This window comes from Cotesia typhae, unplaced genomic scaffold (genome assembly GCF_013202065.1).
Source record: "Cotesia typhae breed Kobodo isofemale line unplaced genomic scaffold, CoteBio_Ctyphae contig_23, whole genome shotgun sequence".
Taxonomy (NCBI): Eukaryota; Metazoa; Arthropoda; class Insecta; order Hymenoptera; family Braconidae; genus Cotesia; species Cotesia typhae.
In genome coordinates this window covers 428,244-453,047 of record NW_027423729.1, presented here as the reverse complement: position 1 = coordinate 453,047, position 24,804 = coordinate 428,244, and the positions used below count along the sequence as shown (strand labels likewise).

The 24,804-nt window shown below is 30.6% G+C and overlaps 8 protein-coding genes across 14 annotated transcripts; 4 read left to right on the top strand and 4 right to left on the bottom strand.

Moving 5' to 3' along the window:
* Nucleotides 1–10: 10 nt before the first annotated feature.
* Nucleotides 11–929, top strand: LOC141524891 (uncharacterized). The gene is made up of 3 exons (XM_074239040.1): nt 11–112; nt 188–496; nt 568–929. The coding sequence occupies exons 2-3, from the start codon at nt 227–229 to the stop codon at nt 766–768; spliced, it is 471 nt and encodes a 156-aa protein (XP_074095141.1). The 5' UTR covers nt 11–112; nt 188–226; the 3' UTR covers nt 769–929.
* A 307-nt stretch (nt 930–1,236) lies between these two features.
* On the top strand, nt 1,237–2,154 carry LOC141524949 (uncharacterized; the record flags this gene model as incomplete). The annotated part of the gene is given in 4 exon segments (XM_074239143.1): nt 1,237–1,299; nt 1,301–1,321; nt 1,398–1,676; nt 1,799–2,154. Coding segments are annotated over 4 exon segments (579 nt in total), but the record flags the coding sequence as incomplete, so codon positions are not given.
* Nucleotides 2,155–2,797: 643 nt separating this feature from the next.
* On the bottom strand, nt 2,798–7,094 carry March6 (membrane-associated ring finger (C3HC4) 6). Of its 4 annotated transcripts, none has more exons than XM_074239105.1 (5): nt 6,959–7,086; nt 6,657–6,837; nt 6,146–6,590; nt 4,288–6,049; nt 2,798–4,215 (listed from the first exon to the last, which is right to left on the bottom strand). In XM_074239105.1, exons 3-5 carry the CDS (start codon nt 6,530–6,532, stop codon nt 3,482–3,484), a joined length of 2,883 nt encoding a protein of 960 aa, XP_074095206.1. In that variant the 5' UTR covers nt 6,533–6,590; nt 6,657–6,837; nt 6,959–7,086; the 3' UTR covers nt 2,798–3,481. The 4 variants fall into 4 exon arrangements, with proteins under 4 accessions (XP_074095206.1, XP_074095208.1, XP_074095207.1 ...); XM_074239107.1 differs by having other exon boundaries at nt 6,705–6,837; XM_074239106.1 differs by lacking the exon at nt 6,657–6,837 and having other exon boundaries at nt 6,959–7,094.
* Nucleotides 7,095–10,244: 3,150 nt separating this feature from the next.
* Nucleotides 10,245–15,611, top strand: Ipo9 (Importin 9). Of its 2 annotated transcripts, none has more exons than XM_074239104.1 (14): nt 10,245–10,581; nt 10,946–11,023; nt 11,179–11,535; nt 11,600–11,836; nt 11,949–12,402; nt 12,482–12,732; nt 12,829–13,147; nt 13,221–13,540; nt 13,607–13,826; nt 13,953–14,224; nt 14,298–14,709; nt 14,788–14,969; nt 15,112–15,199; nt 15,308–15,611. In XM_074239104.1, exons 3-14 carry the CDS (start codon nt 11,188–11,190, stop codon nt 15,517–15,519), a joined length of 3,315 nt encoding a protein of 1,104 aa, XP_074095205.1. In that variant the 5' UTR covers nt 10,245–10,581; nt 10,946–11,023; nt 11,179–11,187; the 3' UTR covers nt 15,520–15,611. The 2 variants fall into 2 exon arrangements, with proteins under 2 accessions (XP_074095205.1, XP_074095204.1); XM_074239103.1 differs by lacking the exon at nt 10,245–10,581 and adding an exon at nt 10,630–10,761.
* Nucleotides 15,612–15,845: 234 nt separating this feature from the next.
* Nucleotides 15,846–19,195, bottom strand: Slip1 (SLo interacting protein 1). Its single transcript, XM_074239110.1, has 3 exons — nt 18,972–19,195; nt 16,315–18,720; nt 15,846–16,253 (listed from the first exon to the last, which is right to left on the bottom strand). Exons 1-3 carry the CDS (start codon nt 18,990–18,992, stop codon nt 15,882–15,884), a joined length of 2,799 nt encoding a protein of 932 aa, XP_074095211.1. The 5' UTR covers nt 18,993–19,195; the 3' UTR covers nt 15,846–15,881.
* Nucleotides 19,196–19,463: 268 nt separating this feature from the next.
* On the bottom strand, nt 19,464–20,889 carry Borcs6 (BLOC-1 related complex subunit 6). Of its 2 annotated transcripts, none has more exons than XM_074239114.1 (5): nt 20,649–20,889; nt 20,334–20,556; nt 19,887–20,242; nt 19,657–19,817; nt 19,464–19,570 (listed from the first exon to the last, which is right to left on the bottom strand). In XM_074239114.1, exons 1-5 carry the CDS (start codon nt 20,748–20,750, stop codon nt 19,519–19,521), a joined length of 894 nt encoding a protein of 297 aa, XP_074095215.1. In that variant the 5' UTR covers nt 20,751–20,889; the 3' UTR covers nt 19,464–19,518. The 2 variants fall into 2 exon arrangements, with proteins under 2 accessions (XP_074095215.1, XP_074095216.1); XM_074239115.1 differs by having other exon boundaries at nt 20,644–20,783.
* A 125-nt stretch (nt 20,890–21,014) lies between these two features.
* Nucleotides 21,015–22,900, top strand: Ric (Ras-related protein interacting with calmodulin). Of its 2 annotated transcripts, none has more exons than XM_074239116.1 (6): nt 21,015–21,235; nt 21,337–21,584; nt 21,653–21,709; nt 21,874–21,947; nt 22,048–22,242; nt 22,356–22,900. In XM_074239116.1, exons 2-6 carry the CDS (start codon nt 21,368–21,370, stop codon nt 22,614–22,616), a joined length of 804 nt encoding a protein of 267 aa, XP_074095217.1. In that variant the 5' UTR covers nt 21,015–21,235; nt 21,337–21,367; the 3' UTR covers nt 22,617–22,900. The 2 variants fall into 2 exon arrangements, with proteins under 2 accessions (XP_074095217.1, XP_074095218.1); XM_074239117.1 differs by having other exon boundaries at nt 21,085–21,106.
* Nucleotides 22,901–23,051: 151 nt separating this feature from the next.
* Nucleotides 23,052–24,589, bottom strand: LOC141524933 (uncharacterized). Its single transcript, XM_074239119.1, has 3 exons — nt 24,223–24,589; nt 23,422–23,722; nt 23,052–23,350 (listed from the first exon to the last, which is right to left on the bottom strand). The coding sequence occupies exons 1-3, from the start codon at nt 24,396–24,398 to the stop codon at nt 23,084–23,086; spliced, it is 744 nt and encodes a 247-aa protein (XP_074095220.1). The 5' UTR covers nt 24,399–24,589; the 3' UTR covers nt 23,052–23,083.
* Between the last annotated feature and the right edge of the window lie 215 nt (nt 24,590–24,804).

The window sequence follows — 24,804 nt, the reverse complement described above, 5'->3', positions numbered from 1 at the left end:
ATACTTTAGAAGAATTTAATAGTGGAAATATTAATTAATAACCAAGATTTTAATAAAGTAATAATTAATTTTAATTTTTTACCAAGTGATTGTGATCTATATAACAGATCAAGTAAAAAAAAATTTTTTTATCTAATAATTTATTAATATTTTCTAAAAACTTCTAACTACTTGAAAAATGTTTCAGATTATAAAATTTTAATTTTCTGTGCATAAATGACCTACAATGGGACAAAAAGTAATATTTTGTAACCGTAAAATAAATTTACAAGCCGATGAAGACGCCGTTAGATTTTATCCAAGTCTTTATTCCAAAGTAGAACGCCGTAATAACAAAGAAAAAGTAATTTCACTCGACCACATTAGCGTAGATGCTATGAAGATACTTGTCAACTGGATTAATAGACATCAACATGATGTAGGACGCACCGTATTTGACAACACCGAAAATCCTGTAGCAATCACCTTGAGTAATGATGATGAAAAAAGTTTAAGTGTAATTTTTAAATGAAACATAAATTAATATTTTTTTTTTAATTTTAAATAATTTTTCTCATCTTTTTACAGCTCGTTGACGACAATGTTATTCTTGAAATTGTCCAAGTCACAGATGAATATGATATAATGGATTTGTTAGATGGTGCATGTAAAATTGCAGCTTCTGTCGTTGAGAATATGAATCCGATTGAACTAAAAGCTAAATTTTTTGCCTCTGGTGATTCTTTGCAGGAAGAGGAAGGTTTCCTTGGTAGTGATGATGAACTTTAATAAGTGACCTTTACAAAATATAATAATATTTAAATTTATAATAGAGAAGAAAAGAAGAAACACCTTTGAACAATTTTTGCTTTTTTAATCATTAATGTTATTATAATAAAATAGTTAATAATTATTTTTTTTAATCCCAAAAAAAATTTTTTTTTGTCATTTAAAAAAAAAAATAATAAATGACAATTTATAAATAATACAATTTTAATTTTTTAATCATTAAGAATTAACAAATAAAATTATAAATATTTTTATCATTTAGGAAATTGGAAAAAATTATAATTTTAAGCGACATTTGGTAATAATGTCAACTATAATTATTAAAAAAAATTCTAGAAAGTCTGAGTAATCGAAAATATACTGAATAGAAGCAATAAAATCGAGTAGAAAATTCTAGTGTAGTAGACAAATTAAATACCGAAAACACCAAAAAATTTTATTGCTTCTAGATCATACTTTGGTGTATAAATACGACTCAAAAGAAGAAAATTATTCATTACTCTTCAGTGTTTCTTAATTAGATTTGATAAATAATCTCTACAAAATTTATAAGGTAAATATTTAAAAAAAAAAAGTATAAGTAAAGAAATATTTTTTTAATAATAATTTTGTCTGTTTAAAACTATTAGATGGACCGAAGACGTGGGGATTTTGTTACTATTCGTTGCAGTGATGGCGAAATTCGTACGCGAAGATCTGCTTTGCAACCTTACAGAACTTTATATGGTGCACGAAGTGCATTTTCTGGTTCTCTTAATGAAATAAGATTGCCGCATCTTCCGACCAGCGTAGCCAGACAAATAGTTTCTTGGGCAGAAAGGCATATGAATGATCCTAACCGAACTGCATTTGAAGCAGTTGAAACAGTTGACGTTACATTGACTCCTGAAGATTCAAACCAATTATCGGTAAGATTTTTTAATTCAAAGAACTTAAAAAAAAAAAATTTTACTGATCTAAGAATTCTTAATAATCACTTAAATAATTTATTTCAATTTTATTTAATTATCTTTTCATTTTATTATCTCAGACTCTCGATATCAATACGCTTCTTCAAGTCATCCAGGCATCCGATGAATACAATGTTCTAGATTTACTCTCCGGTGCATGTCAAATAGCAGCAAGAGTTTTCGAAAATTCAGATCCCATGAACCTAAGAAGAGATCTTTTCAATGGCGAAAGTGGTTTTACTGAAGAAGAAGAAGAAAGATTGCGAAAAGAAACGGAATGGATGGAAGAACTATAATGTTATTTTTTATCTTTGCTCAAATAAAATTTTTAAATTAATTTAAAATTAAATTTGATTAAAATTATTTATAATAATTTATTAATAAATAAATAAATTTATAATTGAAATGAATAAAATACTTAATATTTATTACGAAATAGTTTTATTTTATTTTTAATATATATTAATAATTTTACAATAGACAATAAATTTAAATAAAATTTTTTTTAAATAAAATGTGATGTTAAAAGCACTTATTTTAACATTAAAGTAAATGAATTTTTTATTATTAAAAATTATTATTTATTTTAATTAAGAAAAAATTTTACATTATAATAGATTCATACGTGTATTCGTATATTATTTTATTTTACATATTGAATTAAACATTTTTTATAATAAAGAAGAAATAAAAGAAATTAATTGTTGCATATAAATGAATGTCGCTTTCAAGTTATTGTTAATCATTAATATTATGATTATCATTAGTAATCTTGTGAATATAAATTCAACCAACTAAATCATACTTTTAATTTTTTTAATATTAATAATAAATCCCGAATAATTCAGATTATTGACCGACAATTAATAAATTATCAATAGATAAATTTATATTAATCTTTTATACATTTCTTTATCAATTACTACTAATTAATAATAACTTATCGCTCTTTTAAATTTACAAACTACTGTTACTTTATTTTAAATAATGTTATAGAACTTCAAAGTTTTTTTTTTAATTGTTTTTATTATTATTATTATTATTATTATTATTATTATTATTATTATTATTATTATTAATTTTTTTTTTTTTTTTTTTTTTTAATTTTGAAGACAATTTAAATTGGAAGTTAATAAATCTACGGCAATTAATAATAAGTAATGAAGTAATTAGTAAAAGCGATCCTATTGTGTGATAAAAAAAAAAAAAAGATAAATAATTATTAAATAAACAATCTACATTGTTGTCTCAATTTTCAATATTAATAACAATTAAAAGCGATACATTGGAAAACAAACACAGTCTTTATGATTTATTTAGCATCGCCTACATAAAAATATTTTTTTGAATCATTTCTTTGTAAATTACATTATTAACACCACTAATTATTTTAAAAGTCCTCTATCAATTATAAACTACGCAAATTATTCCAGTTAATAATTAAATAATTTTTATTATATTTTCATTTCCCTTTTTTTATATTAAAATAAATTAAAAGAAAAATATTAAAATATTTATGAAGAATAAAAAAAAAAAAAAAAAAAAAAAAAAAAAAAAAACCTAGAATATTTATTATTAACTGGAACTGCATAAATTATCTTTGATTTAGTATTATTATAATTATAATTAATATATTATAATTAGTTAATGTTATTAGTAAAGAAAGGATTGTAATATAAGAATGTATACGAAGCTAAACCTAAATCATACCGCGTTACATTGCATGTATCTTAATTTAAATTAAAAATGAATAAATTTATAAATTAATTAGTAACTCTCTGCGCTTGTTTATTTCGATGCTCGTAATTAACCAACCGCTGTCCCACTAAATATTTGTCATTTTTAATTCTCTCATAAAGTTTTTTAAATTGTCGTATGTGAAATACTATCAAAACACAAACAAATATTATCCAAAGTAGTACGGAATAAAGACATCTAGCGATCAGTATTTGTGTTTGTAAATTTGTTACGAATAATGGTACAATACCATAAGCAAAGGCATAAGGTACTGCTAGTGCCAGTCCAAAGACACAAATAACCGGCGCTGCTAATTCTTTTATTATGAATTTAAGATCCATTTCTCTGACACCGTCATTATAAGCCTTTTCAATAGCAGTACGAAGTCGCCACTCAGGACCCATCATTATCACGGCCGTCGTTATTTTAGTGTAAAGAACACCTAGTGCCCAATCTTGCCATATAAATAAAATGGGATTTTGTTCCAGAGGTACCCGGAGCGGTACCACTACCACTAATTCTAATAAAAGGCCAAATAGCAGGGGTATCACGCCAACCAGCAGAACAAAAGCTATCGAAGATCTCACGCTGACAATCGCCCAGTGTTTTATTCTGTCCAAGATGGCTCGCCGACCGCGAGGTAACCACGAGAATGCGAGAGCTAGCCCACGAGCTGCTGCCCAACAAACGTAAGTACCGCAAGCGACGGTATAAATCTCGTGAACTCGTCCTGAGAATACGACCATGGCTTCGCCTACAACTGTAAATTCAATTAAATAATGTCAATAAAAATAATTAAATTAATCAAGGAGAAAAAATTATTTATACTAACTGTTTACTGATAGAGTTGGTGGTAAAACAGGTGATAAAGGTGCAGGAGCTCCAATCATCGATAGTGCCATAACTCTGCGTCCCAACCAGGCTGGTACAGTCATCGCAATGAGACTTGCAATCACCAGAGAAATACAGACACATATCAACAGTCCAACAAGTCTCGCCGGAAACCATTTTGTCCGTACATATGGTTGATAACCAGTAGGAATGTCTCGATGCAGCATCTGGGCTTGCTGAGCTGCTGCTTGATGAGCGGCGCCCAGTCCTGGGTGCTGTGGTTCTTCGATTACAGCGGGTCCTTGGTCATCTCGCTGGTCACGCAGCAAATAAGACTGAAGGTCGAGTATCCAGGCGACAGCTTGACACCACCCTCGAATCAGTGCCTTAAGCCAGGCTCGTGCCTGCGATTGCTCTAGCAACGCCGGTAGAATCACTTGCAAAAGCAGTAACTCCAATGATAACTCGCTTACTTGAGACTCAGTCTTTACGGAAACTGTGTAAGGTAAAAACCCAGGCCATGCCCATCTCAAAAGCCTGATTGGCAGCCAGAGCATCAGCAAAATAGCCGTCCCGAAGATAACCGCAGACACTATCAGCCTGCGTACATGCTGTAGAATCGGCAAGTGAATCATCTCCTGAATTGGGGAGAAATCTGGATCATTCAAGTTCCGCAAGAACCAGAGTACGCCAGGTCTCAGCACTTCGCGGAGTAAAAGGATGAAAGAAGCGAAGTAATAGATGTAGACCATCCCAATGAGCCAGTGAATAAACATACATGTTCCTGGCGCTAGTCGGAATGACGACTCACGGTCCTTCAGTGTCGCGTCAAACATAGCCAGTGAGCAAATGTCGAGCCACCAGCCACAGACCAGAGGCAGCACTCCAATCTCGACTACCGAGAGCAGAGATACTTTCACAACTACGTAACCCAGCCCCAAGACACGCTGCGAACGCTGCAAACCAAATAGTGCGGCTATTGTATGCAAAATCACAAGGATGGCTCCGATTACGCCGTATCCGCAAAGTGTCGTTACCAATCCTTCAAAGTGCGACGCAGCAGCGTGCTCTTTAAGTCCCAGGGCAGCAATTGTGTAGTACCCAAAGGTATAAGGGCAGAAAGCAAATACCAGAATGAATACAGTGTTTAGAGAAATCACCCAAAAAACGTGCTCCAGAAATAAAAGTGAACCGTCTAGTCCGAGTAGACGTTCCCAAGTAAGTTCTTCAGCAGGTCTGTCCCATTCCATTGGATTCCAATTTGCTTCTTCGGCTTCTTCGGGCGCTTGAGCTTGATCTTGATCTTGCACTTGTCCGCGCCATCCCACTGCGGCTCCGTCACCTTGAGCTTCTTCAGGATTTTCATTTTCGTTATTAGGTTCTTCAGCCTCGGCTGCAACTGCGTTATTAGGACTGTTGTCAGCGACTTCCCGATACATCGGCTGTTCGTCATCGTTACCGTCTGCTAGACGCGGAGGTTCGTCGACGAATGGCGGGACATTGTTGTTGTCACCTCGGACTTCCGGTTGTCCAGGAATATCTTGTACCTGTTGCTGTCCTACGGCCGCTTGATTATTTCCAGCTGCTGGTAACTGCTGGACATTTCTTTCCAACCAATCAGGTCCACCCGCGTGTAGGATCTGCTCTCTCAACCATACCAGTCCGATAAAAGCGAACAAAGTACAAGTTACGACGAAGCACCCGTGAAACACGTCTGATGATATGTTGTCGAGTGACAGCATGTCCATGGGTAATGACATTATCTGTAATTAATTCAGTATGATTATTTATGTGTAAAAAAAAAAAATTACAAAAATTAAAAAAATTGATTAAAATTTATGATAAAAATAATAACTTACTCTTACTAGATCTAATGATCCACTAAATAATGCTCGATAAGTACGACAAGCTGTCAAAGGTACCAGACCGAGCCATGCCAATGCCACCAAAGTATAATGAAACCAGTAACTGACTGCTGTTACGACACTCGAAAATAACCCGCCGACGACGTCCCTCAGGGGTAAACGTCGCGGCATATCTGGGCTGTAAATCGGCGTAAACGAAAATCTGTGGCCACATAATTCACAGTACTCTTTCCTCGAGTATCTCATCCACTGAAGTAAACATTCCTGATGGATCCACTTGATGCTGCCAGTGCAGATGCACGGGTGGAAGAGTGGTCGATCCGAGAGACCTTCTGATCTACACACTCGACAGATATCAGCCCCTAACATGTCCTCCGTCATGTTGATAGTTATTTATTCCAGCGAGGTGTTTAAAACTCCAATTATATTTTCGTTAATTCTAAAATAGTTTTAAAAAAAATTAATTATTAATTAAAAATTTTAAATATTACCTACAATTACTTACAATTAATAAATAAATAAATAAGTGGATGATGTAAAAATAATTACTGACTGATGGCTGCTGTTGATTTATGCTAATTTATGTTAAACAATTATTTTTAAATGGAATTAATCATTTGACCTTATGTCCTAAACTTCAAATTGTATGTCCGGTTAAAAGTAAGTTAGGCCCAAGAAAAATATAGCTTGAAAATATAATAATTATTACTCTAATATCTTATGATTTTATAGTGTTTACTCAGTGAGGCTATGATCATTATTATGACGGTGCTTTGGGGATTACTTATCAAGTAAAGTGTTACTTACGTTGTAAGATTTTTATTTAGAAAATATATAATATATTATTTATCAAATAAGACAATATACGTCGAAAAATTAAAAAAAAAATTTTTATGATACGATGCTTTGTATGATACGATACAGTACCAGCTGTTCTGGTTATTTGTTTTTTCAAGGATTTTATAACCATAATACAATGATATTCAATCTTACCAACATTTCCCAGTGTACTTTTTTAGGGTGCCATAACTTAGTCCTAATTCATACTTTTAATAATGTGATGTTTTCATCAAAATCGTGTTTATGAAACGTCTGAATTCATGAATGTGAGACTTTACTAATGTGAGGTTTTAAAAAAAATTGGTTTAATAAATGTGATGTTTTCAAAACGTATACTTTGAAAAATGTGATGTTTTCAATATGTAGACTTTAATAAACGTGAGACTTTTAAAATGTGAGGTTTATGAAAAAAACGGTTTAATAAATGTGACGTTTCAATATCGTGAGATTTTGCTAATGTGAGGTTTCATAAACGTGAGGTTTTAAACAAAAATCGAGCGGCAATATCGATTGAAGATGGAAACAATTTCAGTTGATATAGTAGATTTCATGTGATAAGAACTAAAAATTTTTCAAATTGACTTCCGGGCGGCAAATCACGCAGTCCAGTATGTTAATTGTTAAATTAATTTTTCAATTAAAAAAAAATCTATGGATGCATATTAACATTAAAGTAATTATACTTATCGAATAAACTGTAAAGGTCTAATGAAATTAATTATTAACAAGTAAAAAAATAAAAACTTATTTAAAAATAAAAATAAAAACCCAATTTGCAAAATCAATTTATAACAAAATAATATCAATAATTATTTAGGATACACAATATCAAAGTAGCTATTCATTTATCTATTTGTTTATTTATTTATTTAGTTATATATTTATTTATGTATTTATTTATTTTTTTTTTTATATGTAACTAAAAATATATATTAGGGGTACCCGTTACCTGGAGCTGGACTGGGCCCGAGACATGAGACTTGGCATGTGATGCTCATGAACCATCTGGGGGACAGCCACCATCTGGGGGACAGCCATCATCTGGGGGACAGCAGATGCCGGCTGAATGTGAAAGGACTTTCAATTATACCGGCCTCTTGTCGACTATCCGGAGGAACCCGTTTTCCAAGATGACTATTCGATGGATCTCCAAGTTCCTCTAAGACAAACAGTCAGAAACGAGTACGCAGCCACCTCCGCCGCTGTCGTGAATTTTCGGAATGGAGAACGCGCTATCTTCCGTCAAGAACTGGTCGAACAAAAATAACGTTAGCGCCTCCAAGCTCTGTAAGCAGATCTGTGCGGAAGACCGCGGACCTGGACCGCCCCAGGCAGCTAAAAGTGGTGGCACGCGTTCCCCAATTCCTGCAGAAACTAGAGCCCATGTATCACGACGAGGACTGCTGGAGATTTGAAAGCAAGTCATGGACCATATCAACGAGGACGACCTGGAGAACGAAGACAAATAATACCGAAGCACCCGGTAGCCGGGAGTAAAGTCCAGGTTGGACAGCATGAAGTCCAGACCCGAGCTAAACTCTCGCAAGAGCTTCCCGAACACCGGGTACAGAATTATCGTCAGCAACCTTCAGGCCAACGTCACGTAAGAGGACATTAAAGAGTTGTTTGGAGATGTCGGAGAACTCCTGATCTCGATGTTAGTTCGACCCGGTACCGCAAAAGTCGACCCGGTATACCGCATCTACGTGACCCAGAAAGACGCTACTAAGGTCATGGGGACTTATTAATACTACAACCGGCAGCTTGATGGTCACCCTATGAAGTGTCTTTGGTCAATTCTTAGTGGAAGAACAATCTAACTGCTCCTGCTGTACGATCTGTTTCTGGATCAAGAAGATCAGGGAAGTACTAGCAATGTACAACAAAGTCTCAGTGCGGTGCATCGTGCCCTTTACGATGACAACCATAATTAACTTCCCAAACGTAAGTTATTAATATGTTTCTGGAAACCTCCAATCAAGGGTACATTCTTTAAATAAACGTTGTAATAAATTTATTGATTAAAATGATATGCGTTTGATTTAATTAATTTATTTATATTAATTTTAGAACAATGAATTAATTTATTTAAACCAGAAAAAAATACAGAAACCAGGTATTAATTTAAAAGAAAAAAAAACGGCCATTCTTTCATTAGTTAACAATTAATTTGTTAATTATTTTAATAATAATCTGCCTCTATTTTTTTATTTTTTTTTTCACTGAAAAATTTATTTAATTATATTAACATACTGGACTGCGTGATTTGCCGCCCGGAAGTCAATTTGAAAAATTTTTAGTTCTTATCACATGAAATCTACTATATCAACTGAAATTGTTTCCATCTTCAATCGATATTGCCGCTCGATTTTTGTTTAAAACCTCACGTTTATGAAACCTCACATTAGCAAAATCTCACGATATTGAAACGTCACATTTATTAAACCGTTTTTTTCATAAACCTCACATTTTAAAAGTCTCACGTTTATTAAAGTCTACATATTGAAAACATCACATTTTTCAAAGTATACGTTTTGAAAACATCACATTTATTAAACCAATTTTTTTTAAAACCTCACATTAGTAAAGTCTCACATTCATGAATTCAGACGTTTCATAAACACGATTTTGATGAAAACATCACATTATTAAAAGTATGAATTAGGACTAAGTTATGGCACCCCTTTTTTACCTCACTGAATTTAGCACCAAAAAATAAATTTTTTTAACTTTTATTTAAACAATCCGATTGTCCGTCATTTGTCCGTCAATTTCCGATGTAATTGTTTATTTTTCCGATAATTGTTTATTTATAAACAATTAAACAAATTTTTACTTGCAAGATAGCACTTTCTTTATCAAATCGATTAGTTTTTTTTTTTTTCATTTGATCGGTAATTATTTTTTATTGATTGTCCGATTAATATTTTTATTTGTCCGATTGATTTTCTATTTTTAATTAATTTTTTTGTGAAATTAATTTTGAATACGTAATTGTTATTGCGCATGCGCGAAAGTATATGACGTTACAGCAGGGACCGCCATATTTATTTTTATCTACTAATTTAACTGAGTAGTTTTTTCTATTTTTTATCAATGGAGAGGTACCTAAACAAGGAGCTTTACCCTTCATTATGGAGTCCTTACCTCTACCCTCCATAATGGAGGGTAAAGCTCCTTGTTTAGGTACCTCTCCATTGATAAAAAATAGAAAAAACTACTCAGTTAAATTAGTAGATAAAAATAAATATGGCGGTCCCTGCTGTAACGTCATATACTTTCGCGCATGCGCAATAACAATTACGTATTCAAAATTAATTTCACAAAAAAATTAATTAAAAATAGAAAAACAATCGGACAAATAAAAATATTGATCGGACAATCAATAAAAAATAATTACCGATCAAATGAAAAAAAAAAAACTAATCGATTTGATAAAGAAAGTGCTATCTTGCAAGTAAAAATTTGTTTAATTGTTTATAAATAAACAATTATCGGACAAATAAACAATTACATCGGACATTGACGGACAATCGGATTGTTTAAATAAAAGTTAAAAAAATTTATTTTTTGGTGCCAAATTCAGGGAGGTAAAAAATTTTCTTATTTTAAGATATAAAGTACGTTTACATAAAATGTCATTGTGGATAGATTGAATTAATATAAGTTTTATAATTTTATATATTGTTTGTATAATTATCATACTATTACTATTAAATAGAGTAATTTAATTTAAAAATTACCATTAGAGACGATCATTACATCTATAGGTAGGTGGAATGTCTACTACAAACATATATTTATTATTATTTGCTAACAATCACTTAGTCAACGGACATTAATTTTCAAATAGTTTTTAACAAAGACTGATTTTAAAATTTTAATATATTTTCTAATAATTTTTTTGGTTACTTGTTAACTTAATTTGATTATAACCTCTAACTTGACTTGCAGATCATGCCGCGATAAAATTATTGGTTATAAGCAAGGTTCATCATCCATAATAAAAAAAAATATAAAAATAGAAAACTGGTAAATATTAATAATACTAAAGTTAGCAGACGTTTTTAATTTTTTGATTTTTTTTTTTTTTTTTTTTTTTCCAATAATTAAATAAAAAAAAAAAAAATTCTAAAAATTTTTAGATGTCGGCTAACTTAATTTTTATTATTTAATTTTAATTTCAGTAATTGATAATGACAATGAACATGAACACACGAGATGTACAAAATTCGCTGAAGGAAGCTCTTTACGAGACATTAAATGGAATTTTATCTCCACACCGTGATACTCGGCAAGCTGCTGAGCAGAGGATTCAGGCATTGGAAGTTACCGACGAATTCGGAATTCATCTAACAGAATTTGTCGTCGACGTTAATGGACCTCTCGCTATTAGGCAGCTGTCATCGGTTTTGCTGAAGCAGTATGTCGAGACACATTGGTGCTCTGTTGCTGAGAAATTCCGATCTCCTGAAATTAAACCTACCACTAAGGAAAAAATAAAAGAACTACTACCTCTTGGCCTTCATGAATCTATCAGCAAGGTGATTATTTGTAAAAATGCCTAGAAAATTATTTAAAAAAAATTGGATTATTGATAAATTGTAGGTACGAGTATCAGTTGCATATGCCATAGCTGCAATAGCTCACTGGGATTGGCCTGAAAATTGGCCAGGGCTTTTTGATATCCTAGTTAATTGTTTGAACGGTGCCCAAAGTGAATATGCTGTACATGGAGCAATGAGAGTGTTGAGTGAATTTACACGTGACTTATCAGATGATAATCTTCCGAGCGTTGGTCCAATTATTCTTCGAGAAATGTACAGAATTTTTATCACTGAAAGTGTAAGTATATTTACAAGAATTAATTTAACATATATTTTATAATTTTAAGAGTTTCTTTTAACAAATAAATTATGAAATATATAAATTCAGTTTTTTAATAATCATTATTTAGTATTCAATTAGAACAAGAGGAAGAGCAGTTGAAATATTCACAACAATAGCGTCATTAGTTGGCTCGACAGGAATTTACCACAAGGCTTTTGTTGAGACTTGTTTAAAACCAGTGATACCAGTGTTCTGTGAAAAATTTGTCGCTTGTCTGAGAGAACACTCCTCTGAGGGGTCTCACACCACGCCTACATGTGATATTGGTCTCAAAACAGATATTATAAAAGCTATCAACTGTCTAGTTACCAAGTTACCTAAATTTGTTACGCCATATTTACCACAAATTCTACCTCCAGTCTGGGAAACGCTTACAGAGAGTGCTAAAATTTATCAACAAGAATCCGTAGCTTCGGAGACTTTGTCGAGGAGGATAACCCGAGTACCTCTAAGTCATGATGACAGCGGAGATGTTGACGATGATCACGATGTCAAGGAGAATGTTGTTGTAGACTCAGATGGTGAGTCTACATGGATTTATTTTTTATCAAGTACTTAATTATTTATTTATGAGTCTACTAACTTATTTATATTTTCTAGGGGAAATAATTAATTTTAATAATTTAATTATTGCCACTTTCGACTTTATCCACAACTTGGTAGATCACAAAAACTTTGCGAATTTAATTATCAGTTCAGTGCAAGAAGCAATGTATTATTTAATAATATTTATGCAAATTACTCATGAACAAGTTGAGTTGTGGACTACAAATCCTAGTCAGTTCGTTGAAGAAGATGAACAAACCGTATTTTCCTACAACGTCCGTATATCTGCTCAGGATCTTTTAACAGTACGTTTAATTTAAATTTGTTTTAAAAATGAATGTAAAAACATTTTAAGAATTTCAGATTTTATAAAAATAAATAATCTTATATATTTATTACAGTCGTTAATAGGTTATTCAGAAGATACATCAATAAACGGTCTTTGTGAAGTTATAACAAGACATATCGAGGCTGTAAATATAATGCAAGTTTGTAATAGAAATATCCAGCAAAACAATGGTATCCACAATAACAGTTCAATTCAATCATTATCATCACCCTGGTCTTCATCGCCTTCTTGGAAAATATGTGAATCCGCTATTCTAGCTTTGAGTATCGCAAAAGAGCAAATTATTGAACACATTCAAGAGGGTACTCTGCGTTTTGATCTAGTGGCATTTTTGAATACTATCATTTTAGATGGAATCCTCAATGATCCAAGTAATTAATTTATATTTATTTCCACATTGCATATCATTTACTTTTAATTATTAACATATTAAAAAATTTTAAGCTGCTCATCCTTATCTTATTGGTCGTTGTTTATGCCTCGGAGGCCGCTACGCAAATCAAATACCTCCAGAAATAAGTGCCCGGTTTTTAGAAGCAGCTGTCGTTGGTCTACCAGCAAATCAGCCCCTCTGTATTCGTATGAGTTCTATTAAAGCAGTATATTGGTTTTGTGAAGCTGCTGTTATTACTAATACTCTCATGACCCGGGATATTATACGCCCACATTTGTCTGTGATATTTGAAGAGCTTTTTGGATTTGTTAATCAAGCATCCACTGAAATACTTACACTTATTATGGAGACATTTTCTATTTTAATTGCGGTAATTTTATGATTTTTTTTTTTCCATTAAAAAAAAAATATTAATAAATTTATGATTTGATTGTAGGTAGATAAAAATTTCACAGCGAGTGTCGAAAGTAAAATATGTCCACTTACAATAGCAGTATTTCTCAAATTTCAAAGTGATCCTGAAATTTTATCACTTTGTCAAGATATATTCAAAGAACTAACTGAAAATCCACGATGTATAGCTCCATTGCAAAATCGATTGGTTCCAACTTTAGTTAGTATGCTTACTGTTAATCCAGTTGAAAAAAATATTGATGGTAATTAGATTACAATTTTTAATTTTATACTTTATACTGTTTTACATGTTTTATTAGTATGTAGAACAGTTAAAAGTTTTTTTTTTTTTTTTTTTTTTTTTTTTTCTTTTTTTCTTTTAACTTAAGAGGGTACTCGAGGAGAAGCTCTGGATGTTCTACAAGTCCTTGTTAAATCTTCACCTCAACCATTGAACAATAGCTTAGTCGAAACAGCATTTCCAGCAGCATGTCATTGTATTCTTAACTCTGATGACAATGGAATACTCCAAAGTGGAGGTGAGCTCATACGTACATATTTGTTGGTTGGTGCAAGACAAATAATTGATCATCGAGACAGTGAAGGACGTACAGGATTGCACTATGTACTGCAAATAGTTGCTCAATTACTCAATCCTCAGGTTAGTACAATTTTTTTTTTAATTCATAAAAAATTTATTTAAAAATGTTTAATTTTATAATTTAAATTTTTAGTCCAGTGAATTCACGGCAACATTTGTAGGCCGTCTGGTTATAACTCTTATAAAAAAAGTTGGTAATAATTTGGGAGAAAATTTAGATCTGCTGCTCAAAGCAGTACTCAGTAAAATGCAACGAGCTGAAACATTGACAGTTATGCAGAGTTTGATAATGGTTTATGCGCATTTATTAAACGCTGAATTTGATGCGGTGCTGAATTTCTTATCGACAGTTCCCGGTCCAACAGGAGAAAGTGCTCTGGCATTCGTCTTAACAGAATGGGTTCAGAGACAGCAGTTATTTTTTGGAACCTACGTTAGAAAAGTAACTATAGTTGCTTTGTCAAAAATCCTTGAACATGGTGTTACACGTCCTGATGATTTTCGACTTAATGAAATTACTGTTAGAGGCGATCAAGTATTTACAGGTACTTGCTTATTTTTTAATTAATTAATTTGTAAATTAAATAAGAAATTTTTTCAATTGATTAATTCTTATGGAATAGCTAATGATAATAACATCAGAACAACCAGGAGTAAAACGCAATCTCAGCCGTTCCAATGGACTATGATTTCAATTCTTGTTAAGGTATTCAAATTAATTATTAACGAGTTATCAAATAACATTGAAGCTGATTACGCTGGAATTGGTGAAGAAGATGATGAGGATGTGACCCAAGACATTGAGGTAAAAAACAAAATTTATAATTGTGGAAAGTTTTTTAATTTTTCTACAAATACACACAAAAATTTTAATAAAAACCAAATTAATTAATTAAAAGATTATAAAATTGATTAAAATATTTACAAATTAATTGTTATTAAATTAGGATTCTGATGAAGAGGAGAACCGACAAGATGGTACGACTGATGGCGAAAATTGCTGGGTAGATCCAGGTGGTGCAACTCATTTGATGAGTATGTTTAATTTTTATTTATTTAATAAACAGAAAGCAATACAAATACTTTATCATACATATTGTATGTGCACATTTTTTTTTTTTTTTTTTTTTTTTTTTTTTTTAGATATAATGGATGATGATAAAACACTGGAGGAAGAAACAGATTCGGATCTTCTTGAGGATTCAATTTACCATTTGAACCTCAATAACTATTTACGGGATTTTCTAACAAATTTTTCACAACACCATTGTTTTCCAGTTTACATACAACATTTAAATCCAATGGAACGCAAAATTTTAACAAGTCTCAATATTATCAGTTCGCCATGCATTTAAAGTGCCCGTTAAATAATAATTACAATAAAAAATATAATAATTCGAGATATATATGATTATAACAACAAATAAATACAGTAACGTTTGATATATATATTTTTTTTAACTATAAATTAGTCTTTGTTTGCATTTGCGGTAATTCAGTTATGTATTAATATTTAAAGAACGTTCAATTAAAATAAGTATTTTCTATATTACTATAATAACAATGTATTTGTTTTTTACTCTGATATAAGTTGATAAAAAAAAAAAAAAAAAAAAAAAAAAATCATTAAACACACATGCTTTAAATTATAACTATATACATACACAAAACAATCCATAATAATATATAAAATACTAGCCAATTAATATTATATACATTAGACAGTAGTTACGGATAATAAGCCTTTTAGTTTTCCATTTATCGTAAGTTCATCGTCCTCCCCAGCGGCATTACCTCCACCACCAATACCATCGTCGTCGTCATGATTATCTTCAATTTTGTTAACATGAATCTGTACTGCATCTTGAATTAATTTTTTAGATAATTCTTTGGTTGAAGCTGCTGCTGTTGCAACGGGATCATCAGAACGATGCTCAAAATTAAAATCACGCCGTATTTTTAAATGCTGCTGAGATACTAGGGTAGTTGGTGGTGTTGGTGGTAACATAGCTGCTTGATGTTTTAGCTTTCGTTGTCTCGCATGCTCAATGTGCCTTTTTCTTTCATCTTTACTCCAATAACGTCCAAGCTGTAACAATAATTATTTATTTTAGTAAATTTACTCTGAATTTTTAGAAACATGAATATACCTTAATTTCAGAGACTGTATCATCTTCAGTGGTCTGACCAGCACGCTCTTCAAAAATCTCAAGAGTACGATTACCTAACAAGCGATTCCTAACAGAACGTCTTGCAATATAACGAGTCCCATCAGGTCTACGCTTAACTTTCCACTCCATCCTTGGGTCGCATTTCCCACCAGTGTTATCTTCATTTGCAGTATTACGCTGCATCTGTTGACTACTACCAATAAAATGGTACTGGGTTAAATTAGGTGCTTGAAATTTTCCATGTGACTTTGAATTCTTAATTCTTATATCTTTTTCACCCTCGCAGGTATTACGATTAGTTATAAAATTTTTACGATTAAGTGCTTGAGTAAAAATTTGCTGCTGTAATATCATTGTCGTATGCTTACTACTATCATTATCAATATTCGTATACAAAATATCATCACGATTATTAGTACCAACTAAATCACGATTATCATCTTGCATTGACGGGCAGTTTTGGTTTAATACTGGTGGTTTGTTGTGATAATGATGGTAATGATGATGATGATAGTATTGATGACGATAATTATAATGGTTGTGACACTGTTGCTGCTGCTGTTGTTGTTGTTGTTGTTGTTGTTGTTGTTGTTGTTGTTGTTGTTGTTGTTGTTGTTGTTGTTGTTGCTGTTGCTGTTGATGATAATGTGCTTCGGATAACAATTTTTTATCTTCCTGACTCAGCAAACTCTTCGGGATCGGCTGACGAGGCGATGTAACTATTGACAATGATGAAGAAGATGAATTAGACCTTGTAACAGGCGTCACGTCCAAAGATTTAACTCGACAATTCATTGGCGTAGACATTGGAGTACCCGGAGACTTTATCACAGTCGATGTAGATCCAACATCAAATGAATTGAGTACCATAGTTCCCTCGTCACCATCGTAATCGCTTCTGTAGAGCTCCAGCAGCAGCGGATTACTGTTACAAGATTCACCGCCTGTGTTATAAGCGCTTGAGCTATCTTTTTCTTCAATAGAACTGCTGCTGTTCTTGGTCGACAACTTTGTCTGATTATGCTGCTGCTGCTGCTGCTGCTGCTGCTGCTGCTGCTGATTCAAGTCATATGCCCGTGGCATGTATTGACTCTCATACGGTGAGGAATAAATCGGCTCGCTGTCACTCTCTGGAATTGTTTCATAAATATGTTCAGCGTCACTATTACAAGCCGCCGCAGCAGCTGCTACTGCTACTGATGTCACTAAGCCAGTTACTGATTTCTTATTGATAGACAAATCTTCAAACTTCTTAAGCTCTTTTAATTCTTTAAAATTACTTGTTAAACTATGGTGCTGAGCTGTTTTATTAAATGACTTATTGGGATTTTTTGGTGTTGCTGATGACAATGATGACGTTGATAATGGTAAATTATTATGAAATGGCACTTGAGGTGGAATTAATATTTTATTATCACTGTTATCATCATTTGTTTCATTTGGAAGACTTTTTTTTGAATTTTCAAATTGCTTCTGTTGTCGCATCAATAATTCGATCATGCTGTTCTGATAAGCCGGACTGTGTTCATCTGCTTCTCCTAAAATTGATGGCTCATCGATATTATTCACCGACGACAATATAGAAGAAGAAGGCGGTGCGGGTGGCGGTGTATTTTGACCAACACACCGGCTGATGAGAATATGAACAATATTATTCTGCGTTTGTGAAAAAATTTTATCAATTTGTTCCTTATTTACAATATCACGGCCATTTATCCGGAGAATTTGATCTCCTTCCTTCAAGCGACCGTCTCGTGCAGCTAAACTGTCGCGAGCTATTTCGGAGATATAAACGACAGCGGTTATGTCCGTTGGATTGTTGCGGTCAGAAGTAATATCATAGTTGTACGATACTGTTAGACCAAGATTTTCAGTGCTCTTGCTCTTCCTTAGGGTTATATCTTCAAGATAAACGTCATCAGCACCACCACCGTCGCCATCCTCTGGTTTATAAGACTCCAGTTGATGATAATCTTCATTCGCATTTGATAAATAATCATTTATTTCTACAGCTTCTCTGTCATCTACGTCAAGCTCGTCCTCATCTTGTTCTTGCGCTATCTCATAATTAACATCGACCTCGTCGTCCTCGTAAACAAAATAATTATAAAAATAATCGTCATCATCAACATTTATAAACCCTGCTAAATCTGTCTGCACTCCAGTTGATGTACAACTTGTTGCTAACGGAGATAATTTCTTGGTACTTGTTATCTGCTGCTGCGGATGGTTCACTATTGTATTTATTGATACATCATTGCTTTCTGAATTTTTACATTTATTGGGCTGTATACGTATTACTTCTATGAGAATTGGTTCTTGTGCAGTTTTAAAAATTTTTAAAGTATCCTCATGACTAGAATTTGTAACATCTTGACCGTTTACCTGTCAGATAAAAATTCAACGAATAAATTACAATTATTCCTTTATGAAAATCAAAATTGAAAATAACAAACGTCTAATAATTAATTTAGTTTTAATAATAAAGTAGATATAATTAGAAAAAAAAAAAAATTGTAAAATATATGAACGTAAAATCTTTGCAAGCATTGTTTAAATTTATTGATTATTGACATATTTATTATTAATATAAAAATAATTGAATAACTACTTTTTTAATTAACACTCATTTTTACCTTTAATATTACCAGGTCCATTTTTAGATTCAAAACACTAATTACTTTACTGTATAATATTTATACAACTACCTTTAGATAATCTAATTAATAAAGATATATTTAATGATTATTGTTAATAAGTTAGTGTGAAAAATATTATGTCATTATAATTATAAGTACATGACTGTTCGACTACTCTATAATTTTATTTGGTGAAGGTTATAAAAAAAAATTACTCTTTGACTCTGTACTGTTGCACATATATATATATATATATATATATATATATATATATATATATATATATTTATGGCGTCCTTTCTCCTCTAACTCCACCTACGCATTTAAATATACAAAAACCATTATAGTGGTATCAAATATAGATACAATCATTTTTTTAGTTTTGTTGCCATGTTCTGCAAGGTAAACAAATGAAAATAAACAATTTTTTTTTTTATTAACTTATGCGCTGGCTTTATCAACTGATTTAAAAAAAAAAATCACGGGAGACAGATGAACAAATAATTTATATTTTATTTATACATTATTTTTCACAGGCTTTCAATTAAAAGTTAATAGCTCCTTCGAATAAATCTAGTAGCCGTTTAATCGTTTTTCTGTAACAAATTAACAATAGTTTAATTAATAACAGTTTAAAAAATAATACAGGAACAAAATTTATAAAAAATAATTAATCTAGTACATTTGATCGGCCAATTTGTAGATAGAACCCATTGATTTTGATAATTCTTCAGATTTTGCCATTAACTGGTACATTGATTTAATATTATGATCTACTCCATCACAAGTTTTACAAACGGCATCTCTGTATGATTCCAAACAATCGACCGTAACTGCAGAAGCCTGTTAAAATATAACAAATGAATAAATTTTTAATATATTATTAATAAATAATATTATTTAATGACTCACACTGTGCAATATAGCAGCTAAATTTTCAGTCAATGAATCAACAGAAGTCGCTATTTTTCTAGCCTCTAGTTCTAACTCATTTAAAACATTATGATCTGCTGGTAAAGGCAACTGAGGATTCAATGCTTGTCTATAAAGGCAGGGCGTAGAACTACGAGATGAACCTGAAAATGATAACTCTCCGCTCTTTTTACTGCTAGTACTCGAGGTAATTGGACTTGATAATTTTATTTTGTTTTCTAAATCTTCAGCGACGAATAAAACCATGTCACCGTCTTGCATTACAGTTCCTGCTTCGAGTCTGAGGTAACCCATCGCTTTACGATAGTCTGATTGAGTAAATGGTTTCGTTGGTTCTAAATTAAATTTTTTTTATAATAATTTAGTTGTTATAAAATTCTAAAAAAAATTTTTATGTCTTTCAACTTCAGTGTCATATAATTATACCTTTTAATTTTAGTTTAGCCGGTCTATCATATGGAGTAGCAGAATCACAGTTAGCTTTAAAATCGTCATCCATTAAATGATCCGGCAATCCAGGAATGTCATTGTCATCATCAATATCATCGTCATCATCACCAAGAACTAGCGATCGTAGTTCAGAAACAGGCGGTGATGATTGCTGGGAATCAAATGATATTTCCGAATACGATGCTGTCATTTCCTGCGGCTTTATTCCCATGAAAAAACAAAATAAATAAAACGGTTTGTTATTATTAAGTAAACAATAAATAATAAATACTATTAATAATCTAACCTTACTCGATCATGGTCATAATCAGCTGTCACTCCAGAAGAATTTAATTTTTGATTTTTCTGTGATTGTCCATTTGCTTCCTCAATTTTTCCTGCTATTGACTCCATTTTTTTTTTTTTTTATTTATCCTATAAATTTATAATAAAAAATAAATATCAAATAAATTGACAGTTCTTTATTTACTTTTCTTGACGCAGTCGAGCTAAATATTATATCGATTCTCGAATTTTAGTTCTAAGTATTAACACACCCAATTACACCCACATATATATATAAATATAAATGTATAAGTACAGGTAGGTATATATACCTTTAATAGGTATATACGAGAAGAAATAGGTATGATCAATAATTTAAACAATGCGCGTAACAATTTTAACTGTAAGTGACTCTAAAAAAAAGCAATATTTAGTAGATAAAATTTAATTGCATAATGTCACATTTATTGATGATAAAAATGAGTGTGAGTGTAATTTCAATTAAATTACAAATTTAATTGTCATAGACCTAAATAAATTTTTATTTTATTGTCACAAGTATTATCATTATTATTATTATTTTATATGTAAATACTGTCACGCCGCAATAACAGGTATATTTATATATTTTATAAATAATTAAATTATTTGAATTAATTAATTAATTAATTAAATGTGTTTATATTAACTAATTAAAGTGATTTACTGATTGCAGAGTGTAAGAGGTATTTAAAGTTTGTGAATCAATGAACATATGTGGAGACTCGAACAAATTGAACCACAATGACGACTATAAAAAAAATGAATCAACAAATAATAATCAGCAGCACCAGAATGGAGGAGCTGATGATAAAAGACAGGATTTACCACTTTCTACGGATGTCATTCAGTTTAATACACGTTGTATGCAGCCTAGAATTTATAAAATTGTTGTACTTGGGGATGGAGGCGTTGGAAAATCAGGTACTTTTATTTAAAACCAATAAATCATCAATCATCATTAATACTATGAATTTATATTTGATTTTTAGCTGTCACACTTCAATTTGTAACCCACAGTTTTCTTGAGTATCATGATCCAACTATTGGTGAGTATTAATTCCTGTAAATATTAACATGACACTATTATTTTAGCTGGTTATAAATAGTTTACCGGAGTGTTTTATTTAGTATAAATGATAAATTAAAAATTTATATTGATAATAAAATAGTTTGTCTTGCTAATGCTGCTGGAATTAAATGAATATTGTAGAGGACTCGTATAGACAACAAGCAGTTATTGACGGTGAGGCAGCTCTTTTAGATATTTTAGATACTGCTGGACAGGTAATGCTCTTTATATTTCAAAAATAATATTTTTTTTTTTTTTTTTTTTTTTTTTGTATAAATAAATCTATAATTAATTACTATTTTTATTTTCCGGTAGATTGAATTTACAGCTATGAGGGATCAATATATGAGATGTGGTGAAGGTTTTATGATATGTTATTCAGTAACAGATAGACATAGTTTCCAAGAAGTACCTGAATATCGTAAATTAATATCACGTGTCCGTGTTAATGAAGAATATATTCCTTTAGTATTGGTTGGTAATAAATTTGATTTACAATCACAACGTAAGGTACTTTTTTTAAACTAATACTTAGCTTGAATTTTTAATTGATGCTTTTAAATAAAAAATCATCATTTCTTCATTTAATTTTTATTGTTCTGTAATGCTATAAATTATTTAAGGTAACAACTGAAGAAGGTAAAGTATTAGCAAATCAATTGGGATGTCCATTTTTTGAGACATCCGCTGCACTTCGACAATTTATAGACGACGCTTTTTATTCTCTCGTAAGACAAATACGCTTAAAAGATCGTAATCAAGACAATGACAGTACAACGCGTGCACAAAAGAAACATTCGTCGTCACATAGCCGATGGAGAAGACTGCGTTCCATTTTTGCTTTCATTTTCCGTAGGAAAAATAGAAATATACAAAAACCATAAAAAAAAATTTTTTATTTTATTTTACTTATCTCAAATGGTATTCATTTCCAAAGCTTGTGATTTACTTTACATACTTTTACTGTATAGATATTTTTTAATCGTTTTATTATTAAGTAATTTGTTTGATAATTCTTTATTATTTTATATTTTTAATGTTAATTTTTTTTATAAATAGTTTATCTTAATAAATCATCGATAGAGACAATATTGCGTGTTGTAGTATAAACAATAATATTTTAAATGGCCATTAACCATTATTAATAATATTACATGTAGAAAAAAATATACATATTTGGTGTATGTATTAGTTGAATAATGATGTAATTTTATAGATATTTATTTTACACAATAAATATATTAAAGATTAACAAAAAATATTGAGACGAAAAATGTAAATTTAATTGTGGTATGCAATAAATAACTATTTAATCAAAATACTTTTCGAGTATAAAAATTTATTTATTTACTTATTTAATATTATTATCATTTTTTTGAGTTTTATTTTTTATTAAATTGTAAACAATATCTGGCAATTCAGTTATTTTATTTACTACTTTGAGTGTTGTATTTTCATTTATTAATTTTTTATTTGTGTTCTCTTCATTATTTATTACTGAGTTTTCTTCCAATTCATTTGAAACATCACCAGTATTTGGCAATAAGTCTTTTATACTTTCATTATTTTCTTTGTTGCTGTTGCAAGTTTTCTTTAAATTTTCCAATTCAGTATTAGTCTATAAAATCAATAAAATTAGTATTTTAGTGGACTAAAAAAAATTGAAATAAAAAAAATTAATGTACATACTCGATTTACGTCAGTCATAAGATTAATAATCTCTTGTTTCTTTAATAAAATTTGGGTTGAAATCCGATCTTTTTCAAGTCTCAGTGCTTCTAACGTCGCCGTTTTGGTGACATCCAGTTTATTCAATGAGTCAAGTTCACTTTTGCACATAGAAAGTGAAACACTTAATTCATCGGTTTGTTTTTTCAGCTCATTTTGATTCTGCAAACGCACATGCATCATCGCTACTTTATTTTCTGCATCGTTCAAACGCTCTTTGAGATTCTCATCAATACTTTGATACTTGTCACGTTCTTCAATACTAGTAAAAAATAAAGAAAAATTAGTGAAAAAAATCAGACAGTAAATTTAATTGCGATAAAATAAATCAAATTATTTTTAATTAAAGTATTTCTCAAGTATAGCTCTAAAAAATTATAAATGCAATATTTTAAAAATAAATTTCTAGGCCTAGTTTATTTTATGATGCTAATTAAATAATTAAATAAACAAATTATTATAAAAAAAATTTATGACAATAAAGTTAGCATGGATAATTATAAAAATTTTCTAAATGTAAAAAAAAAAAAAAAAAATTATGAAAATCTTTAAATGTCGGCTAACTTTATTTTCATTGACTTTTAATTTTCTTGCATACGGTCGATATGTCAATGTACATAAAGAACAATTAAAATTAACTGATAGTATCAGCTCTAAAAAATTAATTACTACAGAGTTGAATAAATAATCATGAAAATAAATAAATGATGATTAAATTACAAAAAAAAAAAAAAAAAAAAAAAAAAAAATTAAATGTTTTACCTAGTTTTAAGTTTTTCCTGTAATTGATCAACTTGGCTAATTAATTCAATATTCTCAGTTGACAAGCTCCACCAATTACATGTTACAATAAAACAGACTATAAAAAGTATAATAACCGAAAATGTTGATGGAAATCTTCCACCGCTGCCACCGCCTCTCAATCCATCTAAAACCATAATACCTTCTTTCCTTAATACTTATTAACAAAATAATAATTCAACTAAATTTTTTTAAACACATAAACTTTGATAGTTAATAATATTTTTCTTGATAATCTCGGCACAGTAAATAATCTCCATCAAAAAACTAACTATAGATTTATGTATAGTAACAAATGTCAAGAATATCAAGTCACGTGAAACCGTAAAACTCAATAGATAAATTAAATAATTATTTAACATTGATATAAATGTAAAGTTATTTATTTATCATTTTTATATTTACTGTATAAATATTCATGTCATAAACTTATTAATTTTTTTCTTTATATACATAAATATTTATAAATAATTACACCGTTTATATATTAATAAATAATTTTTTTCAATGATGCCATTTATATTAATAAACTATGAATATAAT